This window comes from Clupea harengus, chromosome 22, assembly GCF_900700415.2.
Source record: "Clupea harengus chromosome 22, Ch_v2.0.2, whole genome shotgun sequence".
NCBI lineage: Eukaryota > Metazoa > Chordata > Actinopteri > Clupeiformes > Clupeidae > Clupea > Clupea harengus.
In genome coordinates, this window is record NC_045173.1 from 634635 (window position 1) to 658155 (window position 23521).

At 41.2% G+C, this 23521-nt stretch overlaps 1 protein-coding gene across 12 annotated transcripts; it reads right to left on the reverse strand.

Annotated features, from left to right (window-relative positions):
- Positions 1-239: 239 nt before the first annotated feature.
- Positions 240-21214, reverse strand: asph (aspartate beta-hydroxylase). 12 transcript variants are annotated; one of them, XM_031559436.2, is made up of 13 exons: positions 17996-18253; positions 17009-17170; positions 16769-16813; positions 14966-15034; positions 11616-11654; positions 9197-9268; positions 8162-8224; positions 7006-7421; positions 6504-6681; positions 6307-6375; positions 4214-4264; positions 3853-3897; positions 240-2636 (listed from the first exon to the last, which is right to left on the reverse strand). In XM_031559436.2, exons 1-13 carry the CDS (start codon positions 18039-18041, stop codon positions 2629-2631), a joined length of 1263 nt encoding a protein of 420 aa, XP_031415296.1. In that variant the 5' UTR covers positions 18042-18253; the 3' UTR covers positions 240-2628. The 12 variants fall into 12 exon arrangements, with proteins under 12 accessions (XP_031415296.1, XP_031415289.1, XP_031415290.1 ...); XM_031559429.2 differs by having other exon boundaries at positions 6504-6801; positions 6841-7421; XM_031559430.2 differs by having other exon boundaries at positions 6504-6780; positions 6823-7421.
- Between the last annotated feature and the right edge of the window lie 2307 nt (positions 21215-23521).

Genomic DNA, 23521 nt, shown 5'->3' on the forward strand with positions numbered 1-23521 from the left:
AGTGAACCCAAAACCCCCATTGATGGCATGGTACTCCGAGGAGCTTCATCCTTTTCCAGTGTACTTCGAGACTTTTAATAGCATGCATCACACAAGTGTGGGCAGCCAGTAACAGCACAATACTTAAGGAGAATATGCAAAGAGAGGCTTAACAATAAGGTTTCTCCATACACTTCTTGAGAATCTTTTTTTTTAAATAGTCACTTATAAAGTAAGTTAGTAACACAGCACAATAAGAACACTGTTGTCCCAAACCTTTATTGCAGTACTTAAACAGAAATTTACAATTGTGACAAATGTGTAAAATTCACAATAACTTAAAATTGGTCAGCCTATACAGCAGGATTCTATGTAAACCTCTGACACAGGGAAATGGGGAGCTTATTGAGTAAGACTCCTGTTCAAATATGGCTGCAATAAAGATTACGTCCGCGGGAGACTATGTTATTGCTAGTTGTGTAATGGGTTTCCCTTGTAGCATCATCCATTCTCCGCTGCTAAACACCACCTTTTCACATATGGCTTTGAAAAATTAACACTTTTTTTATACAATTAAATGGAAAATGTTTTCCTCAAGTTTAAAAATCTAAAACAGACCCATCTTTCTTTGTCGTATGTAAAATGAAACACCCCGTTAAAAATTCACAGACTTTTAAAAGTGTTGAATAGAAAAGATTCTATTGCAATAGAAAAACTGAAAATTCCTAAAAATTGTTAAAATCTTGTCTTCTGTTATGAAATCAACTGTTTAATTCCTTGGAAGAGATTTTGCAATGCAGTAGTTCCTAAAGTCTATCGCACAGACAACATGTATTCTGGCAGGCCCCATCCAAACCCAATGGACACAGAACGCTAACCCATGAGGGGAGATCACAAGTGAAACCACAGCAAACACACTTCAGTGGCCGGCGTAGAGACTAACCAAATGAGCTTTTTTCTAAAAAAAAATGTTTTAGGTCAATATAACATTAGTCTCTCCAAGCAGCCCGGTGTGACCTTAAACACACCTGATGCTGAAAACTTTAAAAAAAAAAAAACAGAACACATAAGTGGATTTCTACTTTTGTAGCGATTTGAGAGCGACTGAGCTGACATTCTCTTCTACATCTTTACAGCATCTCTTTGTGGAGGTCTTGTATTACATTTTTCTTTCAGGAAAGCAAACATGCACTACCAAAAACTAACATACACAAGACAAATGAATTCAACACTCTGCTGTACACTGAGGGAGTTTCCCACAAACACAATCGAGAGGGACATGGTCTAGTCAGCACATTCATGGCATCACCTCACGGCCTTACTGTTGGATAGTTTACACAAGATGGGGACATTGATCGTACACAGACGCTCACTCCTGAATGCAAACCTAGGTAGCTCATTTAAACGGTCAGCTTCAACATATGCCCTTGACCATGCAGACGTCCCATGAGAACCACATCTCTCTCTCCCTCACACAGAGTTTGGCTCAAACTCACACAGCTGGGGTAGTCAAGTCTGTGGCTCAGAAGCTCAAAAGCATCGCCTTGAACAGGCCCACTGTGTAAGAGGTACAGCTGAGTCTCTATATCCATCCTCACCCTAAGTCAGAGCAGTGGTATATTCAACATGTCACGAGAGATAAAAGGTCAACTGAGTGAGAACAGATAGAGAGGTAACAAACAGATAACGGGCTCTTTGATAGCCAATGTAATAGCTTAGCATGAGAAAGAGCACATTCAACAAGAAATAGCCGTGTTCAGTTTTTTTCAGTATGTACATCAAACAACCAGAATTGAAAAAGACTTAAGAAGGATCGATCTAGGGGGTGGTGAAAAATGAGACTCAAATCACAGAAAAAAAGGGGGTCTCTTACTCTCCAACCCATACATACACACACGCACACACATACACACACTTATGCCTCAGAAATGATTGTTCAGCAAAATATTATGCTTACACTCTTGTACACAAACCAGTACATACACCCTCATACACAGAAAACCTGAAGAAATATCCAAGTTTACCTGCCAGCATAGACATGCCTTTGATATGCATCAACATGAAGTGTAGACTCAGTACATACTGGTAATACAAAAACATCACTGCTGAAGATCAGTGCAGCTTTGCATAGTAGCTTCACATTAAACGGACAAACCTTGGTTTAACATTCCAAAGCGAGACTCAGCTCAGTTTACAATTTGAACTGCTGATCTCTGTTTGGGTGATAATGTGAAGAACAGAAAGAGCAAAGCAACATGTACCTCTGCCGTATACACAGGAAAGAAAACAGAAAAACTATCTATCATCAAAAATACGAAAAAACTGTCTGAAGGGAATGTTGCTTAACTACAGTATTGGTGAAAGTTCCTTGGAAAAAAAGATGTTAGGATATTTCTACAGCAAACTAAACAAAACCAAAGAAAACTAATGAAATAAAAACAAAAAAAAACCCTCAAAGAATTGTGAAGTATCCAATAAACAAACGCCACCCCCTAAAACAGTATAGAAATGATTTCTCAGAGAACATGGAACAGCACTAGTTTCCTCTTGTTGTGTTGGTGGTGGTGGTGGGGGATACTCTGCTCAGGTCGAGTGGAATGTGATGTGGACAGGTCCTCACGCCTCCGCCCCCCAGCAGGAACCCCAGCTTTACGTTTCTACACACAAATACAAAACACAAAAGACAAATTCAGCTTTGTTGCCAGCTACTATTTCTTATTGTTTTTGTTAACATTGCAAATATGAAAATGAATGCTACGACTCCAACGGGTTTTACAGGAGCCTTCCAACCACAGCAATAGCAGAGAGAGAGAGAGAGAGGGTTCAAAACAGTGAGAGAGAGAGAGAGGGTTCAAAACAGTGAGAGAGAGAGAGAGAGAGGGTTCAAAACAGTGAGAGAGAGAGAGAGAGAGAGAGAGAGAGAGGGTTCAAAACAGTGACACAGGCATGCTTACAATGAGCTCACTCAAGAGTTCTAAACAGACATATTTCAAAAGGGACTTAAACACAAATATAACAGTTAGCTAACATTTAGCCATTGTAGCTCAGGATTCAGCCTGTACGAATATCAATATCCATACTCCGACAGAAAATAACCACTTATCCACCAGATTTGCATACTGCAAAACACAGACAAAGAATCTGAAGAAACAATCAACAACTATTGTTTTTTTTTTTGCATAAGTGAACTGTAATGATTCAAGGCAGTAAAGCAACACTCAAGACTTCTGAGGAGAGCTACTCTCTAAAAATCCACAATGAGCCCAAAAGGCCAAGCACACCCAGCCAGAAACAGCCCACTCCTAGAGTCGCAGAGTCGCATAGGTATAAGGCAAGTCACCCCCCTGCCACTGACCACTCACAAGCTCCAAACACTGGACAGAGTCAATGTTAATCTGTTTTAACAAGTCGGAAGTTTCATGGGCAGACTTTTGGTCACTTCTGTGTGGGTTGGTTTTGAGCCTATTTAAGCCTATTGCAACTAAACCCACATAAGCGCATATATTATATTAAATAAAATTAAATGAGTATATTAAAAATGGAAATTTCTCACAGGTTCACTTGTTTGACATTATTTGGCTGTCCACGAATCATGTGACCATTAAGGAAATTTGACTTATGCTGGTGCAACTCACTCTTAGTATACGGCTTTGCCCACTCTTGATCTTATAAGAGCAGACCCCCCCCCTTCTAACCCTACTCACTGTGGTCTGTCTGTCTGTCAAGAGCAGCCCCCTCCCCAGACAGACATCTTCATATACAAGCATACATTACAAACAAAACTTGCAAACCATGGCAAATAACTATGCAATCTATGCAATCACACAGCACAGAACAAACTTCTCCGTGCAACACTCAAACGTTTGACCGTACCTGAGGGCTCCTCTTCAATCTGTTCCTCTGGCTGCTCAAACTCCTCTGTGGGAAGAAACTTCATTTTAAAAACTTAAGTTACAGTCAAGTCTCACTATCAAATTCAGACGATCTTGGGTAAAGAACAGAAACATTTATGCATTTTCTGTTTAGTGCTTAATCCTAAATTTCCCTCGGGATTAATAAAGTATCCATCTATCTATCTATCTATCTATCTATCTATCTAATCATTTCTTGAAAAATATCAAATGCATTTTTTAAAAATTGAGGCTTTTCATCCAGCCCTGGTTGAGTATGGAAGTGTAGGCCTACAGACTACATATTGGTAGTCAGACCTGCATATGACTACTAGTCCACCCACCCATCACATCCTCTGTGCCATCCTCTTCTACTTCATCGGTCATCTCCTCCTCTACAACACAAAACAATCAATCAAAGTCACACCAACTGGATTCAGAAAGAAAGAAGATATTGCCTAAACTTCTCTTTTAGAAATTGAGCGTGCTCTGTACAGTCAATGAAACGCCCACCATATTTACACATACACACGTGTCATATATATATACACATAGATAGGTGTATATATGACAAATAGACAGGTATATATATATATACACGAGAATTACTCCAAAATCTACAAATTCCACTATCGGCATAAAACTGATATCATCAATAAAACCATTCAATCAGACTGAATTGGAATCAACCAGACAGATTTAGTTACTTTAACAGCGAGGCTATCAATCAATTCATTCCCAAGTCTATCCACGTCTCCTCATGATATAGTAGTATAATGTTTTAACTAGTGCTGTCAGTTTAACGCGTTATTAACGGCGTTAACGCAAACCCATTTTAACGCCGTTAATTTTTTTATCGCGAGATTAACGCGAATTTTTTTTTTTTTTTTTTAGATTTACATTCTTTTTGGCCTCGCAAACTGTAGTAGGCTAACGTTACGGTTTGAGTGAATGGTGAGCGCGATACGGCGAAATGGATGATAAAAAGCTTCTGAATGGAATGTTTACTTTTAAAAGTTGTGTTGTGCAAAAGAAGCGAGCTTCACTGTTGTCTGAAAATGTCAACAGGCAGCTGGCTGAAAGCAAAGAAGTAGTAGGCTTACCTTTTATTGGTAACCTAACTGTTACGGTGCAATGTTTCTGAAATAAGAGGCCTGACTGCTATGTTCTCAGCAAACTTGAAAAAAAGAAAATATTAAGCCATGGTTTAACTGCACTATAGGCTGAGTCCTTGTTTACCTGAAATGTGCACTTTATAATTTTATTTTGTACCGCCCTGTTTGGCACTATTGGTTTTCAATAAAATAAAACATTTGCATAAAGCAAGCCAATCAACTTTTCCATGTTGATAAGGGCATTAAAATAAAAATAAAATGATGGAAAAAATAAATAAACGAAGGGACATTTTGAATAGATAAAAATGTGCGATTAATCGCGATTAATTTTGAGTTAACTATGACATAAATGCGATTAATCGCGATTAAATATTTTAATCGTTTGACAGCACTAGTTTTAACAACTAACGTCTGGGGGGGGAAATAAGAGACTACAGAGGAAATAGGCTACGGTCACTGAAACACATGGAGACGGGTGGAGTCACACACTGAACTGCAGCCCACCCTCAGGCGTGCTAGACCGATGGTTACTTCAGGTTTTGGAGACAATACATTGTCAACCTTTATATACAGTCCATGGCTGCGGTCGGATAGACAGTCCTATTGTCTTTGGCCTTGATAGGAAGTGTCATGAGGTCAAGGAAAGCTGTGAAGTAGACTTCATGAGGACTCAAGGGCCCATTGGCTCAGACACACAGGCATCTGAGAACAAGTAGACTTCATGAGGACTCAAGGGCCCATTGGCTCAGACACATCCCCATTATGCAGGACGTTTCTCTTTTTGCAATTTGGCGACCTCTACAGTTCCAGAGTGTAATTGACTTTTACACCCACCCCCCAAAACAGACAACTAGTTGTAACATAGTTTTTCTAATGCCATCTACACCTTGTGCCGATTCATTATGTTTGCATTTTTCAATCATTCTTTATTATTCCTGAATACTGCCTGCTTTTACTAGGACATTGGTGTTTATTTTTAGTGTTCGAGCCTTTTCAGGGCGAGTTTTGATGCAGCTGTACTGTGCATGCGTGACGTAATACTACTGCCTGGATGATGCTTTATCACTCTTAACCTTAATCTCCTATTGTGCAATCCACTCAGCATTGAACCCACTGCATGTGAGAGATGGACATCACTCCTTGGAAGCGGACGAAGATTTGTATGCTATTTGAACACGGACAAGTTTTCACTTTTTTTTAACATTGAGTCAATTAATTAATAAGGGTGTAGGCTATTTGTTCTTTTGACTCCCATCTTGAGATCCATATGTGTGCGTGTGCGTGCGCGCGTGCGCATGCGTGTGCGTGTGTATTATGCCCACCTGGTTCCTCTGTAGATTCAGATTCTTGCACCAAGGCTTCCTCTTGTGCCATATCTTCTATTGTGTCCTCTGCAAAACACACAGATTGCTTAGGGATAAGGACAGTCTTAGAAAAGATAACACTCTGCTTTGCACTAGAAAAATATATATTACACATTTAGATTTCACAATCCAAAACAAATAGGAGTTAATCTAACCTGCTTGGTCGGCCTCTGCCTCTTCTTCAGAAAGCTCTTCGACGTCATCTTCTACAGGTGCTGCCTCCTCAGCAGCCTCTTCCTCTACTGCGACAGCCTCTTCCACTTCTGCGACAGCCTCTTCCTCAGGAGCAGCCTCTTCCTCTACTGCGACAGCCTCTTCCACTTCTGCGACAGCCTCTTCCTCAGGAACAGCCTCTTCCTCTACTGCGACAGCCTCTTCCTCAGGAGCAGCCTCTTCCTCTACTGCGACAGCCTCTTCCACTTCTGCGACAGCCTCTTCCACTTCTGCGACAGCCTCTTCCTCTACTGCGACAGCCTCTTCCTCAGGAGAAGCCTCTTCCACTTCTGCGACAGCCTCTTCCACTTCTGCGACAGCCTCTTCCTCTACTGCGACAGCCTCTTCCTCAGGAGAAGACTCTTCCACTTCTGCGGCGGCCTCTTCCACTTCTGCGACAGCCTCTTCTTCTACTGCGACAGCCTCTTCCTCTACTGCGACAGCCTCTTCCTCTACTGCGACAGCCTCTTCCTCTTCTGCGACAGCCTCCTCCTCTACTGCAACAGCCTCTTCCTCTGGAGAAGCATCCCCTACCAAGGCAGCTTCCTCTTCAAGGACAGCATCTTCAATGGGTGCATCCTCAGGTTCTTCAACAGCTTCCTCTGCAACTGGTTCCTCCACTGGCTCCTCAACAACTTCTTCTGTGGTGACAGCCTCAGCCTCCACTTCAGGAGCAGCCTCTACTTCCAGCTCCTCTTCTGCAAGCTCTTGTTCCTCCTCCAGGACCACGGGTTCCTCCTCTGGAACATCTACCTCATCTTCAGTAATTTCAGGCTCCTCTTCTAACTCCTCAGCCTCCTCTTCCACAACTTCTGGCACCTCTACATCCTCTGGCTCAGGCTCCTCCAAAACTTCTGGCTCTAGAATTAGTCAAAAATATGAACCATCCAAACATTTGAAGCCACAACTTTAACAAGGCGACTAAACTTATAACTCATTGCATGACATTTTATAACCATCTAGAGGATTTTCTGAATCTAAATAATTGTTTTTATTTAAACAGCAGTTTTAATAAATAAAAGAAAATAGGTATATTAGTTGAACAATATGGCATGTATGTTTCTAATTCAGTTGAAAATAAGTCCATCGAAAATCTCTCTTCAACCATTAGACATCCCATTTGACTTCTCCTACTGCTGGGATACATTCCCAGAGTACCCAATGAGTCTTACTTGACTAGTCCAGAGGTTGGTTTTACCATCAGCTGAATTCATAAATGCCATGCTATGCTATTTCAAATATAGGGGACATACAATAGCTAACAATAAGCCAATCTGCAACTCTGATTCTGTCTTCTTTGGTTTGGTAAACGCTCATTTTAAAAGGTTAATTGCTTGTTACCGAACAAGACACAAACACAAAACCCGTTCAACGTGTAATTATCAAGACCTATTTTGACAAGGGCGCTCAAGGTAAAATACAAGGCACTACTAATCTAAGTTTGACAACATGATAGATACAGCCTTTATCTAGGCAGCTATGCCAAATAGCACACAACTGAAATCAATAAATGAGCTTCACACAGAAAAAGAAAAAGAATGTCATTAAAAAGCATGTTCTTCTAAACCACTAACAGACTGCCTGCCCACTCCACACTTACCATCTGGAAGAGGAACTGCCTCCTCTTCGGCGGGCTCCTCCTCTTCCTCAACGGGCTCTGGCTCTATTGGTAAGGAGAGTGAGTTTTGGCATTAATGCTGAAGTATAGTACTTTACCATGAACAAAGAATTGCTACTGCACACCACCAAAAGGGGGCAGGAGACCGAATGTATTTCCCAACAGGGCCAGTTTGATGCCAGATAGATGTGAGGTGAACATGTAGAGGTGCTTGCACAACCTTGGGGTATGTTGAAAGACCAGCTTATCTGCATGGTGGATGTGTGTGTGGGGCACACTCATGTTTCAAGTCTCAGATCCAGGGAAACTGATTCTACAGCACAGGTGCACACATGCTACACACACACTATCTGCATGTACAGAGTTAATAATGAACCAGATAAGGGCTGAGGATAGCATGTGGAGCAATCACCGTGAAAGACCAAGGTCAGGTCAAACGCTATGGAACAGAACATCATGCAATAGGTTTTGTGCTGCATTAAAGGCAGTTGTGCTTGCAGACTTCTAGACACCTGAGCTTTTCTGTACTATTTATCAGTTGTGTGTAACTGAAGCTGCTGCACATAGGAAGGCCCACGTCAGCAGCTCCGCAGGCCCTGGATCTGTCTGTAGTGCACTTAATAATAATAATAAAACTTTATTTATATAGCACCTTTCATGCAAAAGAATGCAGCTCAAAGTGCTTTACAGCAAATACATAAAATGTGGATCAACAGTCACGGTCTGGATTGCTCATCAGAACCACCATAACCCATCTGCCCCCTCCACAAAACCTTTAGCAAATGGAATGAAACTGGAAATGAATCCCCAATTTGTGGAATATTCAGCATCATATATGCACTTGGCATTTGCCCCTTTCAACAGCCATAACATATAACCTGGCCGAACTACTCACAGTTCAGAACTAATGGGTGTAAAATCGAGTTCATTTTTATAATAGTTGGATTTAAGGACGTATTCATGTAAGCTGGGTTTTAAAATCTGATGTGCTGTTGACTTTATATTTGAGTGACATACCTTGTTCCACAGGTGCAGCGGGTGCTTCTTCCTTAGCTGGCTCCACCACAGCAGTAAGTCTATCTTTCAATCCTAAGTGTCACATAGGTGGGTGTGAAGGTTAACTTGAATGTTAAAAATATAGTCTTTTAAACATCTTTTAAGGGTGTCCAACCAGTAATATGACGACCCAAAAAATCTAAAGTAAATCTTCCCAACACTGATGTGGAGATGAAACATGTGGCTTACACATTACGTATTAGTTGATCAGTTCACTTTACTTTTTTTCCAACAATCAAGACATGATTGGCGAAGGCAGGTTTATTGCCACCTACACCTAAAATAGCAAAACCCAACACAGTAATATTACCAAGACACCTGCAGACTTTTGCAACTGCAACTTTAATGAACAACATGAACAAAGGGTCCAACCGTATCTTCAACCTTGGACCCCTAAGACAGACTTGATTCACTTTTGTTCTTGTGTGAGTTGTATTGTAAAGAGGGAGTGCCTTACATGTGTGAATGTGAAGGAAAGGATAGGTGACAGGAAATTCTGGTTCCAGGCGTCCACACACACCCACACACACCCCCCCCCCCCCCCCCTCCACCCACACACACACACCCACACACACACCCACACACACACAGACCAAATGTATTCATAGCTAGGTTTCTGCTGTAGGATACCACAATGCATTATTACTACAGTGATCAGTACGACAGCATTTTTCGCATCCAGATTTAATCAGGTTTATTTTTAACGATGGACAGAATTCTTATCCTTATATAGTGATTGATGTAGTTAAGTGACTCAAAATGTCAAGTCAAAACAGGAGTGAATATGAAAATGGATATTTGTGCTAATCCTTAAGGACCTGAAAGATTGACAATGTTGGGAAAACAAAAATAAAACTTCAAAAACTAAACTAAAAACAAGTCAAATCTGATCGTTGGATTTCCTGTACAGTGAATTTCTCCCTATGTCGACAGACATCGGCACATTCCTTTGGGAGTGATTTCTTCCTACATCTCCTCAAGATATTCCTACATCAACCTGACGAGCAGCTGCAGCTCCAGCTCCAGCTCCAGCCACAGCTCATCACAGCGTCGATCCATCAGGAACCTACATCTCCTAAACAGAGGACTTGCTTGGCTTCTTTCTGGACTTTGAATGGCCCTTACTTTTGACACTTTTTGCTTCCATCTCTACTCTCTTCCCATCCAATTCCCCTTTTGGCACAGCTATGTTCTTCTCTCTTCCTTCATCATCATCTTCTTTGATTGGCTTTCTCAGCTCTTCTCTCTCTGTCAGGTCCTCCCTATCCTTCTCCTTCTCCTTCTCCCTCTCTACCCTCACGTCCACCTCCTTTAAACGGGCCTCCATTCTCTCCCAGGCCTTAGCCTGAGCCTCCTCTCTCTTCTGGTCCATTAACTTCTCCTCTTGCTCCTTGGCTAGGATGTTTCTAACCTCAGCGAGTGCCATCTTGGCTATCTTTTTGGCCTCTACACGCTCGTGGATGAGCGTCAGCTGCATTTTCAGAGCCTCTCTCAATCTTGTCCCCACGTCTTTGGCCATAGAGTGGTCTGGAGGGTGCAAGAACCAAGAACACTCAAGGTGTTGAGATTTACACCACACAAGCAACTCCAATCACTCGGGGTCATTGAGATTTTAGTTAACTCAAATCACTCGGCGTCATTTCGATTTTAGTTCACCAAAAGATGCACGTTATACACTGCAGCAAATTCAAATCAATCACACAATGCATCGCAACTCTAGCCATTTCTATTCATATCTTTTCAGATATGTAAAATATGCCCGCCGATTGGCTAGGATATTGTATTAACATTGTTCAACCTCTAATGTATACTCCAAACCTAGCCCCAAAACGTAAAGCTACCGTTGAAATATAGAGAGTGACCTACCAACAGGACTTACTAGATGGAAAACTTTAGCATTACCATCAGCAGCAACAGCTCAGGACTAACCTAGCTTCTAGCTTCCACATTGTTAGACAGAAATCTAACAATTCATTCTTCAGAAAATTCCCCAAACCTCTATTCTATACTTTCTGAAATACCCACTCCAAATTCACAAAAGCTGACAAGTTGATGAATTACCAAAAGTTCAAAGTTTGGGTCAGTTGTTAGGACATGACAGACCGGTAATCCCAGTGTCAAACAAAAGTTGCCCATGACATGAAACTTCAAAAATAAAACAAACGTCATTGTTAATTTGAATACTGTTAGGACTTTGGAAACTATGGCAACACAAAGATAATTCTATCAAGAAATTCAAAAGCCCAGCCAACTCTACATCATGCAGCTAGTGCACACCAACTCTTAGTCTTAGTTAGGCAATCTCAACCGTCAAAGTAGTAAGCCACTGAAAAACATTAAGTTCTGAAAACTACTTCCAGAGCATATGCAGGAAAAGTACCTTGTTTGCCTTGTTTCTTGGCTATGTTTCCTGGTTCATCTAATAGTGAAAAGATAATCGTTGACAGTTTTGAGAACTCAGACCACTATGACTACACTGACTGTTAAAACATACATGCCTCAATAGTTTGAAATTAATCCAATCTTATTTATATAGCGCCAAAACAATAGGATTGTCTCAAGGCGCTTTACAGAGCCCAGTGCCTGAACAAACATGCAGACTAAACACATTGTCAAACCTTAACATTGACAAGTTATACGATATACTTAGGAGACCTGGTTTTGAAATACAATGAGTTACTCTAGATGCAAAAGTGATTCTACTCTATTCATTGATTATTAAATAAATGAACAAGTTACTGATGTATATGTAAACAATGGGTAAACATAGGAAGGGCCAACCCATTTTGGCCACCAAGTATGTTGTGAAATGTAAACTTTGGACTCTTCCTTAAATTAATTCTGAAAACATCATTATCATATCATTCACTTGGAAATTGGCAGCTATTTTTAAATGTTGTTTTGTCACATAGAACAGATGATGTATCCTGTTTACTCAGTGGCCAAATATTATACAACCGTATGTAGCCGAAACACTGAACTCTGAACGTTAGCACTCGTGGCATTAACATACGAGTTCAAGCCCTGTGGATCTGAGAACCTTGAGCCAAATGCATAATAGAATGAAAGCATGTTCGCTAGTTAGCCGTTCACAATTATTGGCCGATATTAGCTTTTGTCTGTTTCTCTGATCCAAAGCTACAGGTGAAACTCCCGCTCCCAGTGAAATGAATAGTGTCCATGTAGGATATTCTGGACTAAAATCTACATTTAAAAAGCTACAACTACAATTAACCAAATGTCTCCCCTCCTCTGCATACTTGAGAAATGTATAGATCGGACACACAAATGGCCCGTTTCCCATTGATCCTCTGCCTCTACCTCTTCTTAGTCTTAGAAAGGTTATGACAGCATTCCAAGCAAGATAAAACACAATATTTTGAACAACTGAACAAACTAATTTACCTTTCAATTCTGCAACTCCATGTCCAACTACAGTACTGAATACATGAACTTAAACCGTTTCAATACACCAGAGTGTTACTGACTGAATAAACACATTTTGCCAGCACGCCCGCACAAAGACATTTCAAACAAACGGGCGGGGGGGGGGGGCGTCTCTTCTTAGCAGCACAAGAGCAACTCTCTCAGCCTGCCTTTGTGTTCGGACTAGTGAGCAAGTGCAAGCCTCACAAGAGAAAGGCCCCCCCAACAGTACTCTTTTCACCTTTGAAAAAAACCTTCCATTACAACCCAGATTTATCTGTAGATGGAAGACAAGGAGAAGTCACGGATGCTAAAAACGTCTGCTCAATTCTGTTCAAGATCATATATAGATACACATACACACAAACAAATATTTACTTTAACCAAGAATGTCGTGTTTTCATTGCAGGTGACTAAGAGCCGCTGTTGGCCGTTACAGAGATCTGGGGTTCAGGAGAAGACTTGAAATTGGGCTGCTGGAGTGCTTTCATGTTCATATTGTCCTATAGAAGATACATGTTCATATTGTCCTGTAGAAGATGCATTTCATTTCTTGCAACTGGTCTCTACCAAGTCATCACATCACACTAACAACTAGCTTTAACCCAGTGACCATGTGCTGATCACAGCTAGAGAGGATCTGGTGCAAATGCCAAGAGATGAATTACTCCAGGAGATCTCTATTGGAACTATTATGAACAACTATTTCCAACTACACTCCTTTCATATAGCAATTCTATTATTGTTGGTACCGTCCATTTATTGTTTTTTTTTAGTATTCAATTCTGAACTGGCACCAAGCTAGATGGTATGGCTTTATATATATAAAAAAAAAAGACAGTTCATACTGACTCAAGACTCAACACAGATGAGGGAAGCATTAATGTGTGTCCCTGAACAACTGAAACAAATATATATATATGGTGATTCCACATAATGAGACTAAAATACATTTCTCTAGCATTCTCTGAAGAAAGTGTTTTGGGAAACATGACATAGCAGGGAGATGTGGTGCATTGGTTATCCATTCTACAAAAAAATGTAAAATAAATAATACAAAAAAAAAAAAATCATCTCGTCTTGACTATGTAAAGAAATGTGTGCAAAATAATTGCATCCATTACAACAAGGAATGATGAAGATAGGAATATTACACACATTGTGCAAAAAAACAAAATGGCATTGTCGTCCTAAGTCTCTTCGGGGAATCGTACTCTAAGTTCTTTTTTCCCTTCAAATATGTTCATTATGCAACTGAAAAGTAGAGGCCACTTGTTCTTTTAAGCATTGCTGTCCTGATCGTTGAAAAACGGAAACATCAAGGATGTCATCACTGATTTTGAAGGCCTAAAATGACACATGTTTTTTGGCCCTGAACCCCTTCAGTCTGTGACGTGCCAGCAACATCCTCCGCCGCCGCCTCAGCCTCCTCGTCCTCTAGCGGCTCAAAGGGACTCATTACATCATAAAGGAAGGTGAAGAAGCCTTGAAACCAATCAGAGCCTTCCTCGGCTAAAATATCGAGGACCTCCTCGAGGGAGTCTGAGTTTTCTTTGCTGCCATCTTTGGTCAGCCCTATGCACACACACACGCACATACATACACACACACACACACACACACACACACACACACAGAGGAAAAACAGGAAAAGGGGGAAGAATAGGTAAGAGGGAGAGAGAGGGAGAAAGAGAAAGAGAGAGAAAGAGAAAGAGAGATGGGAAAAACAGTACAGGAGCAGAAAAATAGGGTGGACATTTTTAAGTAATGTTACAAGAAAAAGGAAATGATTGCGGCCTAATAAGGATAATAGGCCAAACTATGAGGATGAGGAGCAAGGGAACATGCAAAAGCACTGCTACTAATTCCTTTGGGTTCAATTCTTGTCATACTCCTGGCATACCTGGATGCAATAATGCCAAAAAATCTTAACAGAAATATTATTGCGATCCCTGCAAGGGGATATTTTGTGGACTGCACAATGACATGCTAACACTGGTTTTAAACGCCACCCTAATGGTGTTTTTAAGGGTTAACAGGTTTTAAACTCCACCCTAATGTTGTTTTTAAGGGTTAACGGGTTTTAAACTCCACCCTTATGTTGTTCTTAAGGGTTAGCGGTTCAACTGTTGCACCGCATCCACTTGGTCCCACAATAGAATGGCATGTGGATGAACCGTCATGTCACGTCACGCTCATGCACCACTCCACTACCAATCTGGAGTGTGGGAAGTGTCAGGGAACACAAGTCATCAAAAGTCCGTATCAGTCATGCAAAAAACATGCAACGTTAATTCAACTTGCCTAGCAGCACTTTGGCGTCCTCCACATCAAAGTCACCATCACCGTCAGCATCGTAGGATACAAGTTTGCCTAGTGAAGTAATTGGACATGGATTTAGTTTCTCAACTTCCTTGTACACTTCATGGGAGCTTCCATCTGTGTACATGAGAGGGGGGCTCTACTCAGGCAATAGAATGGCACAAGGACAACCATCTTGATAATCCTATCAAGTGACAATATCATTTTGGCATTCAAACAAGGATTAGTATCTTAAACATTCATGTGTGATTAGGTTAATGGGTTTGAAGGGAATTCATATAGCCTTTGTGGAATAACAATTACAGTGCTATTGGAACACACACTGACTGAAAAAACTGACGTAGCAACAAGCCTAGCCTACGTCTTACCACATGACTGACTAATCACTTCAAATCATTTCATTTTGATGACATTTTTTTTGATGGAGATGGGCTTGTAGAGTGATACAGGAGAATATTTAATTTCACTGGGTGACAGTAGAATTATATGATATGATTTTTATGTAGTTTCTAAGTTTCTGTGTGTAAAAAAAGCACAAATGGATTGTGGGATGTCCGAAATCTTAAATGAGAAATAATTGACCAGACTGGGCAGAAGATTCCCCATCCTAGCTTGTATTCTAATACCCTGGTATTAAGCAGTAATAATAATACATGCCATGCATTTACATATCGTTATTATTACAGTTATTTTTATTTATATATTTATAATATTTTGTAAGTTGCAATGGATAAAAGAGTCTAATAACTAATAACGGTGGGCTAATCACACACAAGTGCCATATATTAGTTTAGTATATTTCAAATATTTTACTGTGCAAAACCCAACAGTTTACTGCAATGCCGGCTATGGCATTTGTTGGTGTTTGAACTGGCTTGGATAAAGTTCACTTTTGTCATGTGAAGAACACACACAATGATATAAACAAGCTTAATACTTTAACATGTATAAAATGGATGCACTTCAGTGTAGTGTGTAATGTATATTATGATCATCATTATTATAGTATAATGTCTTTTACTATTATTCAGTACTATTTTATGCACTCATTTCAGCATTATGATTTGGTTTTGCCTGTTGTTAATATTTGACATTTCTATATTATGTTTTGTAAATCGCTGAGCCCCAATATCAATGCCTTTGAGCAAGAATTTTGGACTATGCTGTGCTGTGTGTGAGAACTGTAGTACTAAAATTGCTAAAGTGCCTATGAGATATCTACTAAAGTTAGCATGCTAAACAGCTATCCTGTGGCAAGCCCATCAGTTAACATGAATGGTTAGCCTATTAGTGAGCTCAAAAGCTTGAGTGCTTAAAAGAAGACCTACAACTGCTTTGACCAAGTCAATGATACATATTAATATCAATTGATTTTGATGGGGACACTAATGGTCGCCAAGATCTCTTTCGATCACAAATGTTTTCAGGCTACATGTAGCCTTTAGCGTCCACCATCTTGGCCACTTGTGTGAAGGGAATAGAGGTAGGGGTGGACAAACCTGGCCCCAGTCCTATTTGGACTGGGAAGTATGACATTTAGTTCCCACAGAACTGCATAGATCACCTTTAAGTGAAAATCCAAGCATACAAGTGCATCCTACAGTGTGTGAGTCGATTTTCCTACTGTGAGGCGCATTGTGTTACCTCCTTGTATGAAATGCGCCGTACAAATAAAGTTTGATTTGATTTGATTTGATTTGATACTCGATTTTTCCCCCAAAGGGTGGTGGTATGAAGGGGTGGGAATTATGATAATGGATTTGATTGTTCGGACAATCATCATACCTTTCAAAACCTCTGAAAGATTATGGTGCAAATCCTTTGCCTTGGCTGCATGCAAGATTAACCAAAGATTACAAGAAGAAATTACAATTCAATTCAAGAGAAACAGTCATGAGCTGGATTGATATCTTACACAGAATAGGACATTCACATCCAAACACTTGAGATACATTGTTGTTGAGCTCAAACACAGCCATACCAAAATGATCACTATTAGGTCTAGAATTAAGGGGCAGAACTTACCAATGACACCCTGATAGTCAACCAGGTCAAAGTAGACCACTGCTACGGAGGTCCAGACACCGAGGAGAGCCAACACCATGAACCAGGTGAAGAAGGAGGTGGACCCAGCTCCATCGGACTTCTTCCCATTCTTGTTCCCCGGCTGCTGCTTGACCTCTGGTCCTGGTAAATCAAAATCATTCAGTCCCAATTAGACGAGTTGCAAACGTGAAAAAGAAGGTAGAGTGCCACACACACACAACTTCAATGCAAAGCACAATCAAAGAGAGATCCACGTATTAAAGCACAAGGTCCATCTCCAGAATCTTCCAGTTAGTTTCTCGTCCAACTCAAAACAATGCAAAAGCTGTGATACAAGTAAGCGCAGCAAGGTCAGCAAACCAGTCTCTGGCTTTCTCTCTCTCCCCCACACACACACACACACACACACACACACACACACACACACACACACACACACACACAGCAAAGGCTAAAGAGTATAGTTATTCTTGGTGCTGCTGACACTCTACATGAAGTTATGACAAGAAGATTTTCTTATATGGGAGGTAGCGGGTTAGAGTAGAATGAACAGGTGTTGAGCTTGCTACCATCTCTAGGTCAAACCTTTAACTTCAGTCTGTGTCCTCATCCCCATACATAGCCTACACGTGCGCACACACGCACACACACACTCCGCGCACACACACACACACACACACACACACACACACACACACTCCGCACACACACACGCCAGCCACCTGCTGGTGTCAACAACCTCGGTTCTGACAATACTTCATAATAGTCAGCAATTACCTTGATGTTAACTTTTATTAAAGTTAAATTATTTTCACTGAAAACTTTAGACATTACATCGGCATCTGAACATTTTCTCTACAATGATCACACCAACAATAGATCCTATCACTTAAGCCTCTGTAGTAGTTCCAACCCTAGCACACATCACATAGCCGACATCTTCCCACCTCAGTCATACTTATCTACCTGTGTCCTCTATCAATTCAGTCACTTCCACCTTCGGCTCACCCATCCTTGCACCGCAGTCAGAAGCACAGGAAAAGGGGGCGAAACGGTTGCCAGTGTCGTTACGGTCCCGAACCCCTGTGCAACAACAGCTGCCCCGGTCTTTTTGTTCACAGAGAAAGCAAGCAAACTTGATACGGGAACCTAGCTGACCAACTGATTATTTTTAGAGCTGCCAACTTGACAGGCCAGAATACATTGAGCCTCTCATATGGAATGGGCACAAATCCAGGCCAAGCCCAAAGCACTGTTCTTAGCTGCTGATAGGGTGTCCTGAGAGATGGGTGGTGGTGGTGGGGGGAACACTTGTCTAAAACTAGTCTTCCGTTCTTCTACCGTCACATTTTAGAGGCAGCCTTTAAAACTACAGAGCGATAGGGACAATGATATATTGCTAATGAACACAACAGCATACTGGGGTGCACAGCTACAGGAGAGGTGAGGCTGACATCAATGACATTCCTCAGGAGACGCTGGCGTGTGGCGCTAGGTCCAAATGGTCTTTGGATTTAAAGAAAACTGAGCGCATTTATTCTTCATGCGCCACTGAAAATACCAGCCTGACAAGAAACCTCATACACCTATATGCAATCACTTTAAAGCTGGGAAATCCTCTTGCAAGTGGGAATAAATGTGAATCAAACCAATACGACCAGACTCTGACTGCCTCAACGAGGTGAAGAACAAATCTTTCCCTACAAAGGACTTCTGTCTCGGTTGGGGGTGGAGGCATCCAAACCCTCACCATGAATCCAACTACTGAGCCGCTCACACAAATGACCCGTGCAAACAGCTATGGCTGCGGTCTTGGGGATTTTGCCCACTCTTAGATAGATAGATAGATAGATGGATACTTTATTAATCCCGAGGGAAATTGCATCTTGTGTAAAGTTCTTGTGGACTGTGAAAGCACTACTCTCCTTTTGTAATGTGTAGACAACAGTTCCCATTCCAACCTGCGGGAGCACCGATTGGTCAATGTGCCTGAGGAGCTGCACTCCTGCACCGCGCCCTACATGAGTGACTGGTCTTATCAGCATCTGGACAAGTGGTAGTGGGAATTTGCATTCATAGCCCATCCCTTGTGACATTTATGTTAGAAAATCAAATCAAAAACTGCTTTAAAAACCTTAAAAGTCTGGTTTGGTTCTGAACAACAGAGTCTCTTAACACTGGAAACGCGTGTAAACAGATGCATTAAAAGGTTAGATGTAACTGTCATCTCATCTTACTGATTAGATAATAACAGGCCTACAGCCTACTATACTGACGAACAAATCATTCATGTTTGGAACACGCTCTTGGAGTCACTGAGCTTTAAAGCAAAGCATACTGACTGACTCTCTCTCTCACACACACACACACACACACACACACACACACACACACACACACACACACACACATGCAATTACTTCGAAAGAACTTTGGTCATTTGTGACACAAGCAAGCATTCTCAAATAATCTCATATTTTCAGCATTCGACAAACATTGCCTACCTTCAAAGCTGAGAACAAATAGTCTGAAAGATTTTCAAAAACATTAAGACAACTTAGATCACTCCAACATCAGATACAATCATACTTTAACACTGAAATGAAACAGCATTTTGTAATGTAAGATGTTTTCAGTGTTAAAACGTTCTCGTTTTAAAGTTGCATGAAGCACCTAGTTGTAGCCTGTACGCTTAGGCTTTATGTTACCAGAATACAAGGCCACAATAAAGTAGCCTTGCCCTTAAGCCTTCACACACTGAAAGTCATGCGATAACATATGGACATCGTGTCCCTCACGGCCACCATGGCCAGCGGTACTAGGCGACAACCATATTAAACGTAGCCTAGCATATACGAGGTGGTCGTAGGTGTCACATTATTTCAATACACATCTGTACGCCGATATTGGCCTCTAGACTAAGTTGTAGGCTATATCCCATATGTAAGCTATTATCGTGGTTAACTTTCGTTGCATGGGACTCCACTTTCAACAAGGAGAAGGGGGCGGGGTGATCTTCGGAAGAGAAGTTCGACTAAACTTCCAACTAAACTTCTACTTCTGTAAAGGCGATTTCTTCGGATGATTTTGCAGAGGTTCTACATATCGACCCAGAGGTCCGATTGACACACTAGGCTACTAAATTACATAACAGGCCATTTGATCAAAGTTTCAACTGCAGAGACGTACTCCCCGTGTGGCCTTTAAGTAGCCTACAATAGCAGACATTTTTTTTTTCTCTCGTCAAAGAGGTAAGACAGACTACTTTAATTGTTTGTTTTATCCTAGTCTGCGGGGGTCTTCATCTGAAACCGAGATGATTCCAGCCACGTGTAACCCCTCCCCCGTTTGCCCATAGTTGACACGTGAGCATTCACCAAAACTGATTGAGAGTAATGTGTTGCATTGGAATCGCGGAGCTCGTAACTTTATTACAAATTTAACAGTCCACCGTGAACTGCAGCAAAAGTTACCCCTACACATGCGAACGGCTACGGACGCAACATTAAGGCAACAATGCAATACACAATTATATTTCAATTAAAAAAGTCAGACGGTTTTAATGTAACCAATTCTATTTGGATATTTAATATCAAATTCGTAGCTTTACAGTTTATAAAATATTGCATTGCATAATATAACAACCACGGTGATACAGCATGCACAAGTAATTTGCAAATAGACCTCTCGTCTAAGTGTTGGCTTCAAGGAAGCAACAATGGTAAAAGCTACATCGAATCGACTAGCCAATTGTAGTGGGACATGAAAACAGCACGAATGTATTTAAAATAGCACGAAGGCTTTAAATGGGCAAGGCTTGATTTTAGACTTGCTAGTTGTGTAAACCGACTAGTGGGAAAATAATACATTTGTATTAACTTTCAGAGGCCTTTACCACTGCTGAAGGTTGCTCATATGCTATGTTATAGCCTATAGGCCTGAAAGAAATAGAAATACCTACCTTTTTTAATGTGCCCTCGTGCATTTTTCTTCTGAGCCATTTTTCCTGCAATTTCGTCTGCAATTCGTGCGTTCTCTAAATTAGATTTAAGTGAATTTCACTGTAAATTGTTAAATTAACGTAACCTTAGTACTCTAAAATCAAATCCCTCTGCCTTCATAAACCGATGCCCATAGCAACCCGTTCGGCTTTGAGTGACTCAGCCCACAGCCAGTGTTCATCTTACGAAACATCTGTGGGTGGAGAAAAGGGAATAATCGTCCAATCCAAAAAAGGAGGTAGTTGGCTTATTCAATCGTGTGGATACCCGCAGGTTAGAACCGCCTCCTTTATCTCTTGTACTTCCAATACTGGAACGTGGCAAGATGGAAGTCAGCATATATCGCGAGAGCGCCCGACTGTTTTTGCAACAGTCTCATCAAGTTATTATGTAACATTCACTGTTTTGATGCACTCGCAGACATAAGACTTTGACAGTTTTTGATAATAAACTAGATTATGTGTTTCGCATTCGAAATTCATAATATATTGTTGGAAATATTGGACTAGGCTATGTATCATGTGGTAGCCTCACCACCAACATTCAACGCTGATATATGCTAACCTCTGTCTTTAATCGCGGATATAGGAGCACATTTCGACAATAAGTTAGTTTAATTTTCCAATAGTAGGGTGCTCTTTATCTCACTGATATTTTCTTCTGAATAATCATAGGGTAATTCGTGGAGCTCTCTAAAAGCTGGGCATTCCCAGTGGTTCTGTGTAGGGTGGGGGTTGTGTCGACGTTGCAATTTCGTACTTTTTGTACAAAGAACAGTATGTAACAGAGCAGGCTATCTTATCCATAGGAAGTGCCCCTCCCCTTTTCTCTTGTGAGTGGCGAGGGCGCTTTTGTGCCGTAGCCTACATTAAGTGTTTAAAGCTATTCTCTTAGTTCAATGAAATAAATGCTTTCCCAGGACACATTGATATACTCTGAATTGTCCGGTTTTAGCTAAGCAAAACATAGCCAACTGTAAGAAGCAGCTGTGAAACGTTCAGGGTCATGTTTTTATGACGATGGTGATCCAAAAGGGTAGCTTCAACACTGCCCTAGCCTACTTGGAACCGATTTAGTAAGCAAATAGGTCCTACCAAAATTCCTTTGCACCTTAAATATGTTGTTGCAGCACAATAGTTGATATTGTAACAGCTGGTTAACAATAAAGTAACAAACATGTTCAGACTAGAAAATGCCAAGATGTTATCACATGGACCATCCTGGATGGTTTCATACATTTTAATAATCTCTTTTAACTGTGGGCTTAATCAATATGCTCATTCAGTTCTTGATGTGATCAAATGTAGGTTGGTTGTGCCGTGTAATCTCCTTACTGATGACAGGCTGTTATCTTGAGTCAATTTAGAAGTCCATTGTGTCAGAAGTGCTACGTGCACAATTCACACTGCAAGCACTGGTATGTATTTGTGTGGGACTGCCGCTTAAGTTATGTTGCAAGGGATGAGTTATAGTTTTATATACATAGCACAAAAAGTAAGGAGATTTGTGTGTTTGGTAGATTATTTCTTTGTTGTAACAATGCTTCTTCGCAATCAATCTTATACCGTTGGAAAGCCTGTTTATTTCCCTTTTAAATGGTGCCACATTTGTAAAGAACATTTGCATTTGTGGGATGAGCAGCACAATGCAAAATGTGCCAAAATTCTCCTATTCTTCTGTTGGTATTCACTCTTGTTTTGAGTTGTTTGGTGGATTGGATGATTGAACTCTCGATCAGTAACAAGGAACAAACAAGACATATTGGCAATTTTACACTTCATTCATTTAATACACCATCAGGGAGAGAATGGAATGAGTCCAGACCTCAACCCAATTGAACACTTGTGGGATCAGCTTGGGCGTGCTGTACGTGTTAGAGTGACCAACACAACCACAATGACTGACCTGCAACGACTCCTGGTTGAGGAATGGAATGCCATCCCACAGCAACGTGTGACCAGGTTGGTGACCAGCATGAGGAGTAGGTGCCAGGCTGTTGTGGCTGCGTATGGATCTTCCACCCGCTCCTGAGGCTCCTGAGGGTGTATTAAATGAATAAAGTGTAAAATTGCCAATATGTCTTGTTTGTTCCTTGTTACTGATCGAGAGTTCAATCATCCAATCCACCAAACAAAGAGTAAAGACTCTTATCAGATAAGAGTAAAGACTCTTATCTGCTGCCACACATCCACAAGGCCTTCTACTACATTGTTGGGTCCAGCTGGTTCAGTTCCCTCGACCGCTGACCCCAGAGGCATGCTGAAGAGTGCCTGCTCCATGGACCAGGGGCTGTGGCAAGGGGCGGCAGTGAGACAGGCCTGTTCCCTGTGACCCAGTGAGGCTGGAGACACAGAGGTTCCAGTGGTAGATGCTCTACGGGGTGCCACCCCAAGCGATGACGACAGCAGTTTAAAGTCTTCAGCGGCAGCTAGCAACAGTCCTCAGACTCCAGTGGCAGCCAGCGAGGAGAGGAGAGCGGATGGGAATTCAT

Excerpts from the sequence above, each read along its gene's own strand:
- asph (XM_031559425.2), bottom strand. The coding sequence starts at position 18,041 with ATGGGTGAGCCGAAGGTGGAAGTGACTGAATTGATAGAGGACACAG. Across the intron at positions 6,376-6,503 it reads GGCAGAGGCCGACCAAGCAG|AGGACACAATAGAAGATATG; the intron begins GTTAGATTAACT and ends TGTGTTTTGCAG. Across the intron at positions 3,898-4,213 it reads TGGCACAGAGGATGTGATGG|AGGAGTTTGAGCAGCCAGAG; the intron begins GTGGGTGGACTA and ends TTCTTCCCACAG.